Below are 16,626 nucleotides of genomic sequence, written 5' to 3' on the forward strand. Positions count from 1 at the left end.
ATGTGTGCAGACTATTTGTTTTTATATTGGTCAGCCGGCCCTAGGGCATACCACCCACAGACTGGTTGTTAGAGAGTTCCAACAACTTGGGATGCCCAAAAAGGAGGCAAAAAGGCTGACAAAGTATTGCAGTGTCTCTGCTATAATTGGCAGCCGCCACATATGCCGGAGACGCTGCAACATATACCCATAGATAGAGTACTGACTGAGTGACATGCCTATTGTTGTACCATGAAAACACATGCCATGATTTTGTAACTGAAACTCTACTGCACCTATACTATTTGTGTCCTTGTATGCACATAAATAAGTGGTTAAAGTGTGTGTGTGTGTGTGTGTGTGTGTGTGTGTGTGTGTGTGTGTGTGTGTGTGTGTGCACGCGCGTGCGTGCATGTGTACGTACGTGTAAGTATTAATAGGACATAGGTCAACACATTTAAGTTCCTTCCCTTGCAGCTGACATCCAAGTGTGAAAAACAGGTGAACTTAAGAAAGTTTCAAGGCACTCCGCTCAGTCGAGGCTTTTTTTAACCTTAAAACGCACACGTGACCAACTCATTTTGGCTCAAGGGCCTTCATCAGGGTCCAATATTAACAGGACATGCTGGGCTTATTTTCTATACAATTGGAAAACTAAAATAACTGAAGTGAGACGAGGGTATTTTGTAAGCAGTTGGATGGATTCGGCTGGCACATCAGATCAATTTTCCTATAAGTTCTTTTTGGAAATACAGCCAAAGCAATTAAGAACTTTCTGTTTTCACAGCAGGGGAACTCTCAACAAAGCCAGAGGACAAGAGCTTGATTTTCCCTTATGTTTAAAGCCATCTTATTATACAATACAATTGCAGCACCCATGGCGGGTGTTAAAGCATCACAATTAGCTACCGATCAGCAGAAAGAAACCAGTCTGCATTGCAACACCCGATTTTCTAATTCATCGTATGACAGTGTCACGCAAAAGTAACGGAAATAGCTGATCTACAAGCTCACAATTCATCACATCGTGACACGTAGTTCTAGCTAGTGGTTGTTTTTCTCACCTACTGTATAATGTCAAAAATGCCAAAATTAAGGACACGGGGTTGTAACTGTGGTCAAGTCTGTCTGTGGATTGTATCCATATTTAACCAATGAGAAGTATTAATATGGGCTTGTGACTAAATAATAACTGCATTGGATGCATTGGAACACAGGTTATCTCCTGAAAAGGAACTATTTTGGACTACCCAACAGCGACGACTTACGTCGTACTGCAGTAGTGTCGACTAATACTATGACAAAAAATGTTTGTTGACTACCTTTTTTCACTGCCGAAAACTAATTGGAAACTAAATGAAAACTAAGCTATGATGACTAAAACTAAGACTACAAATATAGTGACAATTTCGTCAACAAAATAAAAACTAGACTAAAATGTTAGGAAGGGACGATGCGTTGTGAGCTTGTAGATCCGCTATTTTCGGTCCAAGTGTAAAATCAGTCATTACGACGGCATCAAGGCCCGCCAAATACATTTTAGTCAACTAAATCAACTGTAGATTTAGTCGACTAAAATCTTATGATATTTAGTCGACTAAAACTAGACCAACACTAAAACATTCCAGGTGACTAAAATCACGTGACTAAACCTAAATGAAAACTATTCAGGAGTCTGAATGACTAAAACTAAAATCTAAATTTGCAGTAAAAAATCAACACCGTGCTGCAGAGTACTACAGCTCTGTTGCGCGTAGAGGTCCAAGGAGGGTGGGCAGATCAATGAACCATGACTCACTGACCTCAGAACAGCCTCTGCTTCCCTCTTCCTGTCTCGCTCCTGTTTATGTCACTTCAGACAGCTCCTTGCTTTTTTTTATGTTAATTCCAGAACATGACCAGAGTAACCACGAGAGAGAGCAGAACATCTTTCTGCCTTGGAACCAAGCTACTGTTTCCACCCTTCTCTAGCCAGCCAACCTTTTTTTTTTTTCAGGGTTTGGCTTTTTAGGCAGTCACACTGAAGGACGCATGGTGGGATTACACTGGTAATCACTTCTCTGAGGTCTGATCTCAGAACAGTTGGATCAAAGCCATCCTTTTTCTCTAAGGGCCCATTCTGGTCTGGGGTCTGCAGCCCCTTTCCCACATGGAGTCCATAACATTGTTGAATGAAAAAAAAAGTCTGGCAAAGGCGGTGGTAGTCAGTGGTGCCGTCAGGACTTAAAAGTGTGGGGACATTATTTGGAGGGGGGGGGGACTAACATTGTTGTGTATTAGCCCGTCTCACACCTTGAACAAGTTGAGACTAAGAGCAACTGCAGTTAATTGCTGCACGTATGCAGCAATACAATAACTATATTGCACAGCTAAATGGAATTGGACGGTGCAAGACCATGGCATGCACCAGCGCCGGTCGGGGGAAATAAATACATAAATAAATAGACTAGGCATCCCCCAATAGTGCAGGGACATTTCAGACCCAAATGACCCCCACTCCGGCGCCTATGGTGGTAGTCATTCACACATTATGCTGCTTTATGTTGACGTTTTGTTGCAACACATCTGTTCCAACATTAGAATGTTACGATACAGTACGTAATGCTCATGTGCGAGGTGTCTAAAGCATGCAAAACTAGGCATTTGGGGATAATAAAATGGATAAACAGAAATTCTCCCCGGGATGCAGTCAGAACCAAGAGGATTTTGGAAAATGTCAACTGAGCCAGTGAGCATAATGACTGTGACTTGCAAATGGGGCGCATCTTCTGTGTACACGCTTGTCTGTTTATATGCCAACTCTTGAAAGCTGCATTGTACTGTGTAGTTGATCTGTAGTTGTGAAAAATATATATCTTTCAGTGAATCTCTTAGTTACAACATTGTTGTTGTGAAGTTATTTAGTTCTTATTGGTGGGGATTATAAAAACCAATATGTCCATTTAGAGACCAGGCTAACATTATCGTAAACTGTCCACACTGCCTTGCGTGCTTACAGTTCAACTATAAACTGCTTCAAAGAACAATTGTTGGTGTGAGAGTTCACCAAACAAATGAAACATTTTACGTGCATAGTATCTTATTGCTCTGTGGTCTTGTCTCTACAAGGAAATAAAAGTGAAAGTCATGTAAATGTGAAGCTTTCGTTCAGATGGTGGGGGGGGGGGGGTTACCTAAATGCAGCACTGGGCCCTCAGGGATGTGTGTTTATTATCACTGATAGTAATATAATGGATGGCATGGGAGTCTTTACTCTTTACATACATTTAAATACGCAAACAATGTGCTAACAGGGGGTTTTAGAGGCAAATGGATAGAGTAAAGAAAACTAAAGCAAAGAAGAGGGTCTTAACAATGATGCCATACAGACCTACATACTGTAGACAAGGAAATCTATATACTGTAGAAGCAAAGAACACATTTAATCACAGTGAACACACATTCTCAGGCTGGTGGCCTTTCAGAATAAACATGTTAATAGTTTAGTCTTATTCACTGCTTCTCAACGTTGGGTCCAAATGGACCTATATGGGTCTGAGCGTATAGAAATGGAACCAATTGGGCCCTTACATGTCCATTTGGTTCCATTTATGCATCTAAGAGTAAAAAAAACTAACAAAACTAAAAAAGTTTACGCCGGTGTAGATTAAGGTCCCAGAGATAAATTGCATTGGCCAATGGCCTAATCAAACTTTAAATGAAAAGGGTCTAATAATATTGTATACTAGCATTCCTTCCATTTCCTTAACCTTTATTAAGTTCTATTTAGACTGTTATTGCAACCCAGTGCTACCAACGTGCTGCTCTGCAGCACCTAATTATACTAGTTCATACTTCATCATACGCATATGTACATCTGGGGTTTATTGGAGCACCATTGTTAGCAGGGGTCAGTTAAAAAAGCCAGATTTTTGCCTTTTTTTTTACCACTGCACCTAAAGTCTTTTCCATGGAACAGAAGCACATTTCACTCCACTCCACATGAGATGAAGCACAGAGAGAGAGAGAGAGAGAGAGAGAGAGAGAGAGAGAGAGAGAGCATGCAGCCACAATGTCATGTCCTTGTTATATGGCCAATCCTTTATGGTCTCAGCATGTGATGTATAAGTCTGTAAGACTTTCCGTTACCTCAAAACATTAGGGCTTTATAAAATAGCCTGAAAACCAAACTCCTTGACTTGTCGGTCTAGACGTATTTGTGTCATGCATTCTGCTCTTTGTGTGGTCTCCGCTACAGCAAACGACGGCATCAGAACTTAACTTGGCGGTGAAGCACAGAACTTATTACGTTTATCTATTCTGTACCTTCCCTCTTGGCTCCAAGCTTCCTGACTGTCCACACACAGACAGATACTATTTACTGAAAAACACAGTGCACAACTGTGTACTGTAGCTTCAGTCCTACAGTATACTATTACTATGCAGAGAGGAAAAAAAGAAGAGAAAAAAAAAAGAAATGCCCCTTGGCAGATTTCTCGCCCTTTGGAAATGCAGGGTCGACACAGAGATCCCAGACCAATATCTACACAGCGATATTAGTCTGGCCAGGCTATGGTTGAAGCATACCGTAGCTTATATTTAGTAGTTACTTAGTACATAATGAAGCTAGAGTGGCCTGCAAGCAAGCTGCCAAGTCAAGGCTCTTCCCTCCCTGTTTCAATATCTCATTTGACACTTAAGCCTGATTTATACTTCGTCTATTTAAAAACAAATGTTTGAAAATTATGTTTTTATAATTTCAAAGGTAGTTAGCGTGCAGTGTGATCCTAATGGTTTCCTGCCTGGTGGACTGGCCGAGTCAACATTAGCTGTCAGTGATACGTCTTTTGTTACAAATTGAGTTAAATGAAGTTAAAGGAACACAAGGGACTTCACAGTGTGCAGTAGTGGTAGCTAGCGTAGCATAAAGTCAAGGTGAGTTGACGTCTTACCTTCAGGGTGTACTTGTGCAAGTCCCAGGTAACAAGTACAATATAAAATGGTGCAGAGCAATAGGGCTCTCCTGTAGGGAAGACAAGAGAAGATGTCAGTTAATATTTATTACATGCTCATGTTAACTAATCAATAGAATAAACCCTACACATGGCCTCACATAGGCCTATGATATCCCCCCACTTCACACAAGTGGGATTTTTTTAGTCAAACCTGGTGGAACAATGGATGCAACCTCAACTTTGACCGTGACCACGAGTCGTCCTTCTATTGTTATACACACAAGCCTGAGGACTAAGTTCGGCACAATGGATGTGTGATATGGGGTGTGTGTGTGAGGGAGAAGTGCATGCGAACAGATCAGGAATAGATTCAAACCTTGTCTCTCATTTGTAGTCATGGGGAATGTCTGGTAACTGATCAACAAACAAACATACAAACACCACAGTTTACACTGGTGAAGGAACAGTGTGAATATAGGGACTCTAGATGGTTGTGCTTCAGGCAAACATGGCTAAATGATAATATTCCAGATTGGATAGTAGAACCAGACGGCTTCACACAGTCATGCGATCATCTGACAGTACGTGACAAACACAGTGGCAAGGCCAAGGGGGGACGGGACTGCCGTTCTGGTGGTCTCCAGATGGTTAACCACAGCCTAACGGTTAAAGAAAGGGGTCTGTGTCCTGGACATAGAAGTGTTTGATGTGGGGTTGAGGCCACATTATTTGCACCGCAAATTCTCATACACATAGTGGCACATGCAAGCTAGTGACATCATCCACGCCACGGTTGGGGGATTAGAGAAGAGGTATAGGCCTTCCCCGGTGCATTTATCATGGTCACTAGCCATTTTCATCTCCAAAGCCCTGACAAACTTCCCCCAGTATGTGTCCTGAGAAAAGAGAGGGATAATAATAAAAGCATGCATGGCATGCACCTGCTGTATGCAAATGTCAAGGAGGTGTCCAGTCACACAGCTCTGCCCCCTCTGTACGTCAGATCACCACCTAATCAGGTTTGTACGTTCACTACGTTGTACTGTACACTCTCAGGGGCGTTACTAGCATGACGCAGAGGCGTGGGGGCCTACCGACGCCTACCCTTTTACACGCATGGAGCATATCCAGTCAAGTCCCTCCACACTCATTCACCCTCCAATCGCATTATGGTCACAATCTCAGTGGTTCAATTAACTGTGTAGTCTATTTAAGGGGATAACGTTCACTCTGATCCCTTGCTACTACCAAAACTGACACACACACACACACACACACACACACACACACACACACACACACACACACACACACACACACACACACACACACACACACACACACACACACACACACACACACACACACACACACACACACACACACACACACACACACACACAATAAAACGAATACAAAAAAGTCAATACAAAAAAGTCAAGTCTTCAAGTTTAACACAACAAGCAGGAGGATGTATGTTTATTGAGACTGGGATTTCTACATGACTGTGATGCCTTCAGAAAGTGTCGAGTTTCAATATAAACCTCTATTGTTGGTAAAAAAGGACACGAGTTACAACTGTACTGGCAGCACTTTTTTTCTTCTGTCTACACCAAGTTGCATCGCAAAGAAATTGCCAATCTCAAACGTGACATGTTGTGGGCTTGTAGATCATCTGTTTTTCGCAAATGTTCCCCCCAAAATACATGCATGCTGACCAATCCCTTATAATAATAATGAACTAATACAAATTTAAGAAACAAACAAATGCTGAAACAACCAAACACCCTCTGGAAACTAACTGAAACTTTACTAAATCGAATGCAAATGACAAAAGCAAAATAGAAATGTATGAAAAATAATACAAATAATACTCTGGGTCAGAGTGGGGGAAGGTTAGTTTCAGGATAACACTAACAGACTGTGACATCAGAGACCATCAATGGACTCTGCCAGTGTATCACATCAAGTTCTGTGAGGAGATGACCGTATGTTCATAACCACAAGTCCTGGATCAAGCACTGTTGAACAGGAATTGCAATTTGGCCCTTTAGCTGAAGAAGTGTGAGATTAGAGTATGCAGAGTAAGAATGAACCCTAGACTAGGGTTAACACAGACAACAAGGTAAATACATATAGTCACATGAGTAATGTGCAAATAGAACAATGTCAACAATGTCTCAAAGGAACTAGCCCATACCAGGTAAACATCAAACCTAACATCTGTCCAAATAAACAAAATCTAGAGGTGTGTGTGTGTGTGTGTGTGTGTGGTTCTGGGGGGGCATGAGGATTACAGGCAGCCAGAAACTGTGGTGGAGGGAATTATAGCACGTGCCAATGAGCTTAACCCGTCTTTCAGCAGGTCCAACCTCCCAGCCCCCCCTTGAGCTCTGCAACTATGCCGGGTTCCCGACAGTCCCCCCTGTCCCCGCACTCTCACAAACAACGCTACAATCATCCACATACCCCCTCCTCCCACTACCACCTTCATCAGCAGGTAGCAGTTGCCACAATACCCCCCCCCCCCCACAGACACTAACACACTGAACGAGATGGTAGGGAAGTACTTGGAGTAATAACTGGATAATCTGGAGGTGGTTATGGAGAGGGCGGGGTGGTGGGGTGGGGGGGTTGAGGAGGAAGCTGGAAGCTATCCTGGTGAACCCTTCCTGTTCCCACCCCCTCTATGATGAGCTGGAACGCGGGAACGAGAGGAGCACCTTCAGCCACAGACTCATGGTGAACGAGAGGAGCACCTTCAGCCACAGACTCATGGTGAACGAGAGGAGCACCTTCAGCCACAGACTCATGGTGAACGAGAGGAGCACCTTCAGCCACAGACTCATGGTGAACGAGAGGAGCACCTTCAGCCACAGACTCATGGTGAACGAGAGGAGCACCTTCAGCCACAGACTCATGGTGCGTGGTACAACACCACTCGGTCAGTCCATTGCCCGTATAGCCGTAAAGCCACATAAACAAGGACCTGCATGCTCTGTCCTTCCTGACTCACTGCTTTACTCCACATTTGCACACAGACTACTGGCCTGGGAAGTACTACTGGGATAGTACCATTGTGGCAAATTCCCTGCTCAAGTTAACTGCTGTAAATGTTTCACTGTTGATAAGAAGCATATTTCTCACTATACTCACTGTTGTTTGACTATAAATAATATCCAAATGGTAAATGGTGCATTTATATAGCGCCTTATTCCAAGGCGCTTTACAGATATTGTGCATTACATTCACCCATTCACACACACACACACACACACATTCACACACCGATGCCGGAGGAAACCATGCAAGGCACCAACCTGGACATCGGGAGCAATTAGGGGTTCAGAGTCTTGCTCAAGGACACTTCGACGTGACACTAACTCTGGGGGAGCTCTACCCCTGCCGGTCACTCTACCCCTGAGCCACTGCCACCAAATGGTTGCATAGGCCGACTGACAATGTACACATGCAGCCTCATTTATACACTGTCGTACTGTACGTTCGTACAGCATTACTGGTGAGTTGCGATCAGGGGTGCACGTAACTTTCTTGGGCTAGCTCTCAGAGGAGCACCAGAAGTTGTTGCCTGGTGCTCACACTGCGTTACTTTAGCCACCATGAGAGACAGATAAAATTAACTACTCACCTAATGCCACGGAGGTTCCATGTTTAACGTACGTGAACATTGTTTGAGTCACAGATGCATGTTTTTTTTCCTTCTTTATAGGCCTATCGTAAATGTATATGAACTGTCTTTGGATAAAAGCTTGTGTCTAATCCACGTGGGTTCTTGTTTACTACTTGGTTTGACTAGCTAGCACTTGGAACAAAATCACAAACTGTCATGGCAGCTTGGTTACACCCAAAACAGACTTCCTCTTCCTCTTCAAAATAAGAGCCACCAGTTTTATTTCTAAGTCTACTTACAGGACTGTGCATGTATCTAGTCTAAAGGATGTTAATGTTATAGTACAGGATTCATTCACTCTTAAGCCCTAACCACACCAGAGAGTCGCCATGCAACTCCTTTACTTACCATTATTCCCAATGGCAGTTGTAAGGAGTTGCATTGGTGTGGTTTGTTTAGTTGCAAGGAGTTGTGAGTAGTTGCAAGGAGTTGCAGCTGTGGTTTGGGCGGCTTGGGCCTGAGAACTAGGGCATTAAGCAACTAGTCGACTATTCAACTAGTCGACTAGTAAATCCACCTTGTTGGTACTAGTTGACTAGATGATAAGATTTTTGTAGGCCTCAGATCAGGTTATAGTTATAGTGACCAATGTACATAGTTTTTAAATGTACAAATACTTATCCCAGCCCCCCCCCCCCCCCCCCCTCGTGAATGACGTGAATGCCCTACTGAGAACTGGGCACTGGGCTCTCACTGAAGCACTTTCAGATATGGGTCAATAAGGGTCATCACCTCAAAAACTCAAAAACGTGAATTCACAGCCTCTGACATAACAGCAGCTTGATCTATCAATCCTATACTAGCACTAACATACTGTAATGACCAAAAGTGGTTAAGATGTACACAGTGCACGCACGCACACACACACACACACACACACACACACACACACACACACACACACACACACACACACACACACACACACACAGAGGAAATGTTTAAAGCATGCAGCTGTGGGTTGAGGGCTACAGTGTGGGGGTGGAGTACACAGAACAACTATGAAATATACTGTATGTTCCTGTATCTTATGACGTGCATAGTGCATACAGATTACAGTAAATATACTGTATGTTCCTGTATCTTATGACGTGCATAGTGCATACAGATTACAGTAAATATACTGTATGTTCCTGTATCTTATGACGTGCATAGTGCATACAGATTACAGTAAATATACTGTATGTTCCTGTATTTTATGACGTGCATAGTGCATACAGATTACAGTAAATATACAGTAAATATACTGTATGTTCCTGTATCTTATGACGTACATAGTGCATACAGAATAGATTACAGTAAATATACAATAAAATATACTGTATGTTCCTGTATCTTATGACGTGCATATAGTGCATACAGATTACAGAATGACACAAAGACATTGTTTGTATACTCTCTTCTCTCTCTCTCTCTCCCCTGTCTTGGAAGAGGAAATATTTCCAGAATTATGTTAATGTTATCCATGCTTTCCCCACTACTAACCTTAAGAGGAGAATGGCACATTGGTGATTAAAAGCAGGAAGTGTGCATGTATCTGCATGTGTGTGCTTAGCTTGTGCATGTGTACGTGCTTTCGTGCTTGCGTGCGTGCGTGTGAACGGTGTCTAGTAACAACTCATTCTGACCACATTCATTTCCATTTAGAAGCAGTGCAGGCTGGGAAACCGCTGTGTGTGTGTGTGTGTGTGTGTGTGTGTGTGTGTGTGTGTGGGGGGGGGGGGGGGGGCATGAATGAGGTGGGTGTATATGTTTAAGAGTACCGGTATATGCTTACAAAGATACTGTCACTGTCAGGTGGAAACATTGTATCTCGATTCTGGATTTATTTTATTTTATATCTCTCTGTGGGTTATAAAAGATCCAACAAGCTAAGACAGCAAAATAATGCATACCGGTATTTGTCCTTTGACGTGCCCAACATAGTGATGCCAGGTAGAAATCTCATGAATCCATTACATCCAATGGAGCAGGTTCTTCTTTTTTAAACTTTAAATATACAGTATGTCTGAGCTGCTATAGGCAGAGATTCATGATTGGAAATGAGACATAAATGCTGAGAATTATCCTACACAGCCAATAGGACTCGCAATCCTTTCACTCTGACGTGTTGCCATGGAAAAACCCTTTTGTTTTCATTTGGCATTTTGTATTTTCCTCAGCAGTTTGTTTTGGGTTTCTTTGAGGTGACATTTCTGAAACGTGTGTGACAGTTTCGGGGTGCTGTGAGGTGGTGGCGAGAAGCCAGACGTTGCTTCGGAGAGTCAATAAAGCTGACATCCACACACAGTCCCGTTCTGTTGCGGCTTTCACACTGCAACACCACGGGTCTGACACGACTGCTCAGGGGGATCTGCACAGCAGCGGAGCTGAGTGGGCAAAATACAGGCCAGCAGAACAAGACTTCCCCTAACAACTCATCAATTACTGGCTAGACACCCCATAACCTACATTATTTATTATGAGCTACTCAACGCATCGTTCAAAGTGCCAGACTCTGCTCTGCTGTAATCATGTAATTGCCTTCTTCATGATGTTGACACATCGTAGAAGCTACAGTAAGCTTACGTTTGAAGGCTTTAAGGGAATTTTAACCCACAATGTCCTTTGCTGTCAAATTCCAAAGGTTTTGAGGGGTGTGTTTGCCCATCTGAAATGACATACTAACAGTGAACGTACACATAGTAAAGTCCTGTGTTGTTTGCTCTTCAGACCGGAAGGGCATTCGACCAATCACAAGTCACGACACACGACACAGATGTAAAACATTTCCATGTCTGCTAAGCAGCTACAGTATCTAGCCTTTGACATTTCCGGTCTACACGACTGCACAGGCAAAATGAAAGTGGGGAAATGATCTACATGAAGGAACTACGTATTGAAATCGAAAGGTTTAGAATTTGGATAATGACATCTCCACTTAACTATCTTATGACAATAAAACATTGGTGCGACATAGCACCTCTGTCATACAATTAAACAAAGTACTTATAAGCTTATATATAATCCCATTTAGACCAGGAACCCCTATACATAACTAGGGTGAGCAGATGTCCCCCTTTGCGTGGAACAGTCCAATTGAGACCCTATCCCACATTGTGACCGGCAGGCTTAAATGCCCTAATAGTTAGTCCCCTAATAGTTGGCTTTCTGTTGTAAAGCTCTCATTGTCTCCATTCCTGCAAGATGTGTTTTTAAGCTTGTTAAAATAGCATGAGAAATATTCCCTACAGGCTAAAGTTGACCATACCATCCATTATCCATTTTAAAACAAAATGTGAGATGCCAGAGGGGTTTATTAAGAAAATAATAGGCAATATTAGGCCTCTGGTCAAATATGACATTTAATAGCAACTTAAGTAATAAGTTGCTAACCCCGTCCCGTCCTACTTGTTCCACACAAACGATAATTCTGTCCCTCACATGAACAGTTTGTATCTGGTCACCCTATATGTAACAATACCTTTCAATCCGGGAACCCCTTTTGGGGTTGTTGTTCTTGCTATTATTTTAAGTTTTTCAGAAAACTTAGGTCAGGATTTAGAAGGAGTTTTTAGAATCGGCTTCAGGTCGGGATATAGCACCTTCAAGATATAGCTACTGTAGTGTAAATAGCACCAAAAGAGGCTAAACATATTATTACAAGTCAAATAACTACTTTAAGTACCATTTTTGTTTGTTTGACTTTGATGTGTGGTCAGATGAGTTTTTCTGTCGGGTATAATCTTCTGGTATAATCTGTTTCTAGGCCTTTTCTTATAGCATTGATCAACCAATGTCATCCTCTTTCTTGATTTTCCTCAATGACACTAACTCACTCATTCTGTACACACACACACACACACACACACACACACACACACACACACACACACACACACACACACACACACACACACACACACACACACACACACACGCATGCTGTACTGTGTCAGTCTCCTCTCATAATACAGTGAGTATACACATTCTTCTCATGCAGCGTGCAAGTATGAAGTATGTACACAAACAGCTGACTGTCTCATGAGACTCACATCCAATCAGAGAATGAGAGAAAAGTCACTTGCATTTGGTGAAATGAAAGGAGGAGCCCTATAGGGAAGGATTTACACTTTGTTGTTCACAGGTGTTGTGTGCCGAACACAGACGATCTACAAGCTTAAAACGTGTTGCATCATGTCGTGAGCTTGTAGATCTGCTATTTTTTGGCTTGTGACAACACCATGCAATAAAGTCTAAATCCATCTTGAGGTTAGCACCTTTTCCCTGACTTCAAGTGACTTGGAATGTTCATCTATTCCTTAAAATATGTCCCAAAGACAACTATGCCCCCTACACGCGCGCGCGCGCACGCACACACACACACACACACACACACACACACACACACACACACACACACACACACACACACACACACACACACACACACACACACACACACACACACACACACACACACACACACACACACCATATTTCCAAGCATTCTGTCACGTTTGACAAACCCACTGACTACTATTTATCAAACCACCTGAAAAAGGTCACACTTAATATGCTGCTGCTGTTATGGACATGGTGGTCAAACTGGACAATTGTCACAGCAAAGGCCCTATACATGTATATGATTAAAGCTGCAAGCCATTAGATTTGACCCCCGGTCTCCCGTGCGAGTGCCAAAACTTCTAGCACTGAGCTAATAGAGGACACCTGCTTGTAGGCCTACAGGGCGGATATTGCTCTTTGAGCTGCAGGCAGTACTACTTGCTACCGTGTAGTGAACCTGACCACAGGATCTACATTTCTCACTAGAAGAGCAGGGTTAGTTGTGTTAGTTATATTGCATTATGCTACCATACATTTTGGTAAAAATAACAAATGTATATTACTATATTTGCTTTAAAAAGGTTAGGAATCACATATTCAGCCCTAGTTTTGCCCTGCATTGTGTGATTGTGTGAACATGATTGATCGGGACTGCTTAAATCGGCTAATTAAAGTGATTCATACGGCAAATGTGACACAGGGTTGGTGTCACATTTGCATGAAGGTGATATGAATGACATCTTTAATTTCATAATTACACAATGACAAAGCCTTAGGCTAATCAGTTTAAACAAAATGATTGTCATCAGTGTGTAGTGATGACTCAATTAGTTTGGGGGTTGTTAAAATTAAGGGCAGAACAAAGACAAATGCAGAATGAATACAAATGTTTGTTAGTGAGGCACAGATAGTGACACCATGTGGACAAAAAACATAAACATAAATACCTTTAGCTTTACCCGTTTTCTTGGATAACAAGCTATACCCCACCATGTTTCAACTCAACTGCTTTACCAGAAATGTTACTGGGCAGTTGGTGTGATTATATATGGCAAATGTAGGTACCTCCCTTCATTCACCACAAAAGTCACTCAAAAAATGCCACTATAGATACCGTTATGCTTGGCTATTTAAAAATAAAATAAAATAAAGAATGTGGGAGAAAAAAAGCCCCAAATAGGAACACCTGGGTTCGGTTTCATGGGGTTCTAAATAATTTGTTTTAAGATTATGGTAATATACTCTGAAAGCCATTTGGCAAACCTGCTTTCTAGAGTGGTCAACCTCCAGACATTTCAAGTACTTCCTTAAGTTGTTTACGGTAGTTATGTTTATAGTTATCCGGTCTGCATTCATTTATTGAGATGTTTACCAATCTCATGCACTGCCACAACTCCTTGAAAATCCTATATTGTATTTAATGATAATGTTAACAGCTACTAGTAGACATTCCCAGAACTCACCACCTCAACTAAATCCAGCTGTTTAAAAGGTGTTCTTACAGATGTAGTTTGTTTTTTGCATGCAGTGCAGTCATATAGCATATTAGCCACAGCCATTTAACAGCCCCCTCTGTCTGTATGATCTCTCTCTCTCTCTCTCTCTGACGCCCGCGCACGCACACACACACACACACACACACACACACACACACACACACACACACACACACACGCGCAAACACGCACACACGCAAGCAAGCACAGACACACACTGGGGAAAGTTGCAACTCTGCGAGCTACGAGTGAACGGCTGCAATGTGTTGGTCATGAGATGCAGCAGCATCGCTGCCCATAGCCGTAGGTTGCTAAATAGTCGCTATAAATAAACATGTACATTAAAAGTAATAGTAAAGGCCTAGGATAAATCAGCATGATGTGGCAGGCGGAACAGTTAACGGGCAAAAGATTGAGGGGGAAATATCCTTCAAGAGTTCCAATTAATTGTAAAAGAGGCTAAATGTCATGTGTCTTTAATTGTTATATGTATTCTCTCTACTACCCCAATAACGCATATGGTTTGACTCTTTCTGTGTCAGGAGGATTGGAAAAGCGACTGTGCATGCATGGGTTAATTAACCAAAAGTTGCTGACTGTCAATGTCGATGGTCCTCCGCGCGTTTCGTGCGTAAACGGCAAAAATTGACTTCATTGCAATGTAAGCCATTAATGTATAACACATAAATCGAGGCCTATATATCAGCCATCCAACCAATCTAATAATTCGACATGTCCAAACAGATAGGCTGAACGCCAGAGCTTCGCTGGTCAACAGTGGACACCATTCATTCATGAGAGTTTATTGACTGTTGAGCTGGACTATTGCCAGCCGGCACAACACAGGTAGGCGCGCAGATGATGAGGAGCCTAAACATAGGACCCATGCAGTCCCATAGTAGGCTACAGTAACATCATTGCCCCCAGCTGATTCCTAGTTATCCCGCGGGGGTAAATAAATACATAATTCAATGGCTTGGTCCCAATTCGTCCATCCAATCAACATATAGATCACCACCGTAATGAAATCACTTACTTTGTGTCGAGTTGAGAGGTTCTGCAATCTCTCCTTCGGGTCCCTAAATTCATTTGTATTCATTTGTCCTGGCAGTCAAAAACCTGATCCGTTAATCACAGCGTGACTCCTTTGCAAGGGGGCAGAATGCACCGGGCTCCGTCCTAAACATTTGAGAAGCCCGAGATGAAGTTCCAGGGGGAAAGACTCCTATTGATTTGTCTATCAATCCCGACATAAATTCCTGGGTCGTTCTGCAGGGTGGTTTGACAGAAAATGTTCCCGGGTGGTTGTCTTTCGATATTCCCCTGTGATTCATTCATTTATGCCGATCCAGAGTGAGGGACGTGCAGTCAGAAAGAAAGTCGAGTTCCTGGTAGAGGTTACGGACTACGGAGTCAGGAGCACAGCACACTCATCCTTTTCCTTTTTAAATAGCCTTTCTGTGGGTAAGCGGTGGCAGAGGCACCGCAGACTCAGAGCCAGGTGTCAAGTTACAAACCCAGCGGCGAGCCGAGCAACTACACGCCTTCTCCAGGGGGTGGCCACACGTACCCGCTAAAACCCAAACTGCTGTCCCGGTGAACAGAAAAAACATGGCCTGGTGCGCTCTCTGATGAGAGAGAAGGCGTCATGTGGTGGACGGTGGGCACTGGGCAGCAACTTGGGTCGAAAAGTACACAACTTGACACAGAAACTGCTTCACAAGGGATTTGTTTGTAGCAGCTACTTGTTTGTCCACCTTTTTATTCGTCGAGATCTGGGATAATTGGGGTTATTTTAAGAAATGATTGCCCATACAGTAGTCAATTAGTCATTAAGAATTAAGCACTCTGACTCATGCTTGGATCCATCTGAGTTGCAATTGCAAGATTGTTTGACCAAATTTCTACACAATTATTTTGGAACTACTGTAAACTTGAGAGGTTGTTTCCTTTTCCTTCCATATGCAACACATAAAACGTCTGTGTGGGCCTGTGGGGATACCAAGGCAAGTTTACCACAAATTATAATCTGTAGAGTGATGCTCATGCTCATTAGGGAAAATATCCAATGATACGATTTAATGACGTAAATATGCACACCCTGATACAAATGGCCCACTGAAATAAAGTTAAATATAGGTCTACTGCAATTGAAGTTGTGTGAATCAGAACAGAACAGTCATGTATACGTGTGTGTGTG

General features: G+C 42.6%; 1 protein-coding gene across 1 annotated transcript in view; it reads right to left on the reverse strand.

Moving 5' to 3' along the window:
- The window catches only part of LOC308310216 (uncharacterized protein), a 131,041-nt gene extending 115,185 nt beyond the window's left edge, over positions 1–15,856 (reverse strand). The window contains exons 1-2 of the mRNA XM_080756430.1: positions 15,463–15,856; positions 4,911–4,981 (exon numbers count right to left, since the gene is read on the reverse strand). Coding sequence (XP_080612556.1) covers positions 4,911–4,981; positions 15,463–15,515 — 124 coding nt within the window. The 5' untranslated portion in view covers positions 15,516–15,856. The remainder of the gene's footprint in view (positions 1–4,910; positions 4,982–15,462) is intronic.
- Positions 15,857–16,626: the final 770 nt, after the last annotated feature.

This window comes from Protomyctophum bolini (genome assembly GCF_963924005.1).
Source record: "Protomyctophum bolini genome assembly, chromosome: 22".
NCBI lineage: Eukaryota > Metazoa > Chordata > Actinopteri > Myctophiformes > Myctophidae > Protomyctophum > Protomyctophum bolini.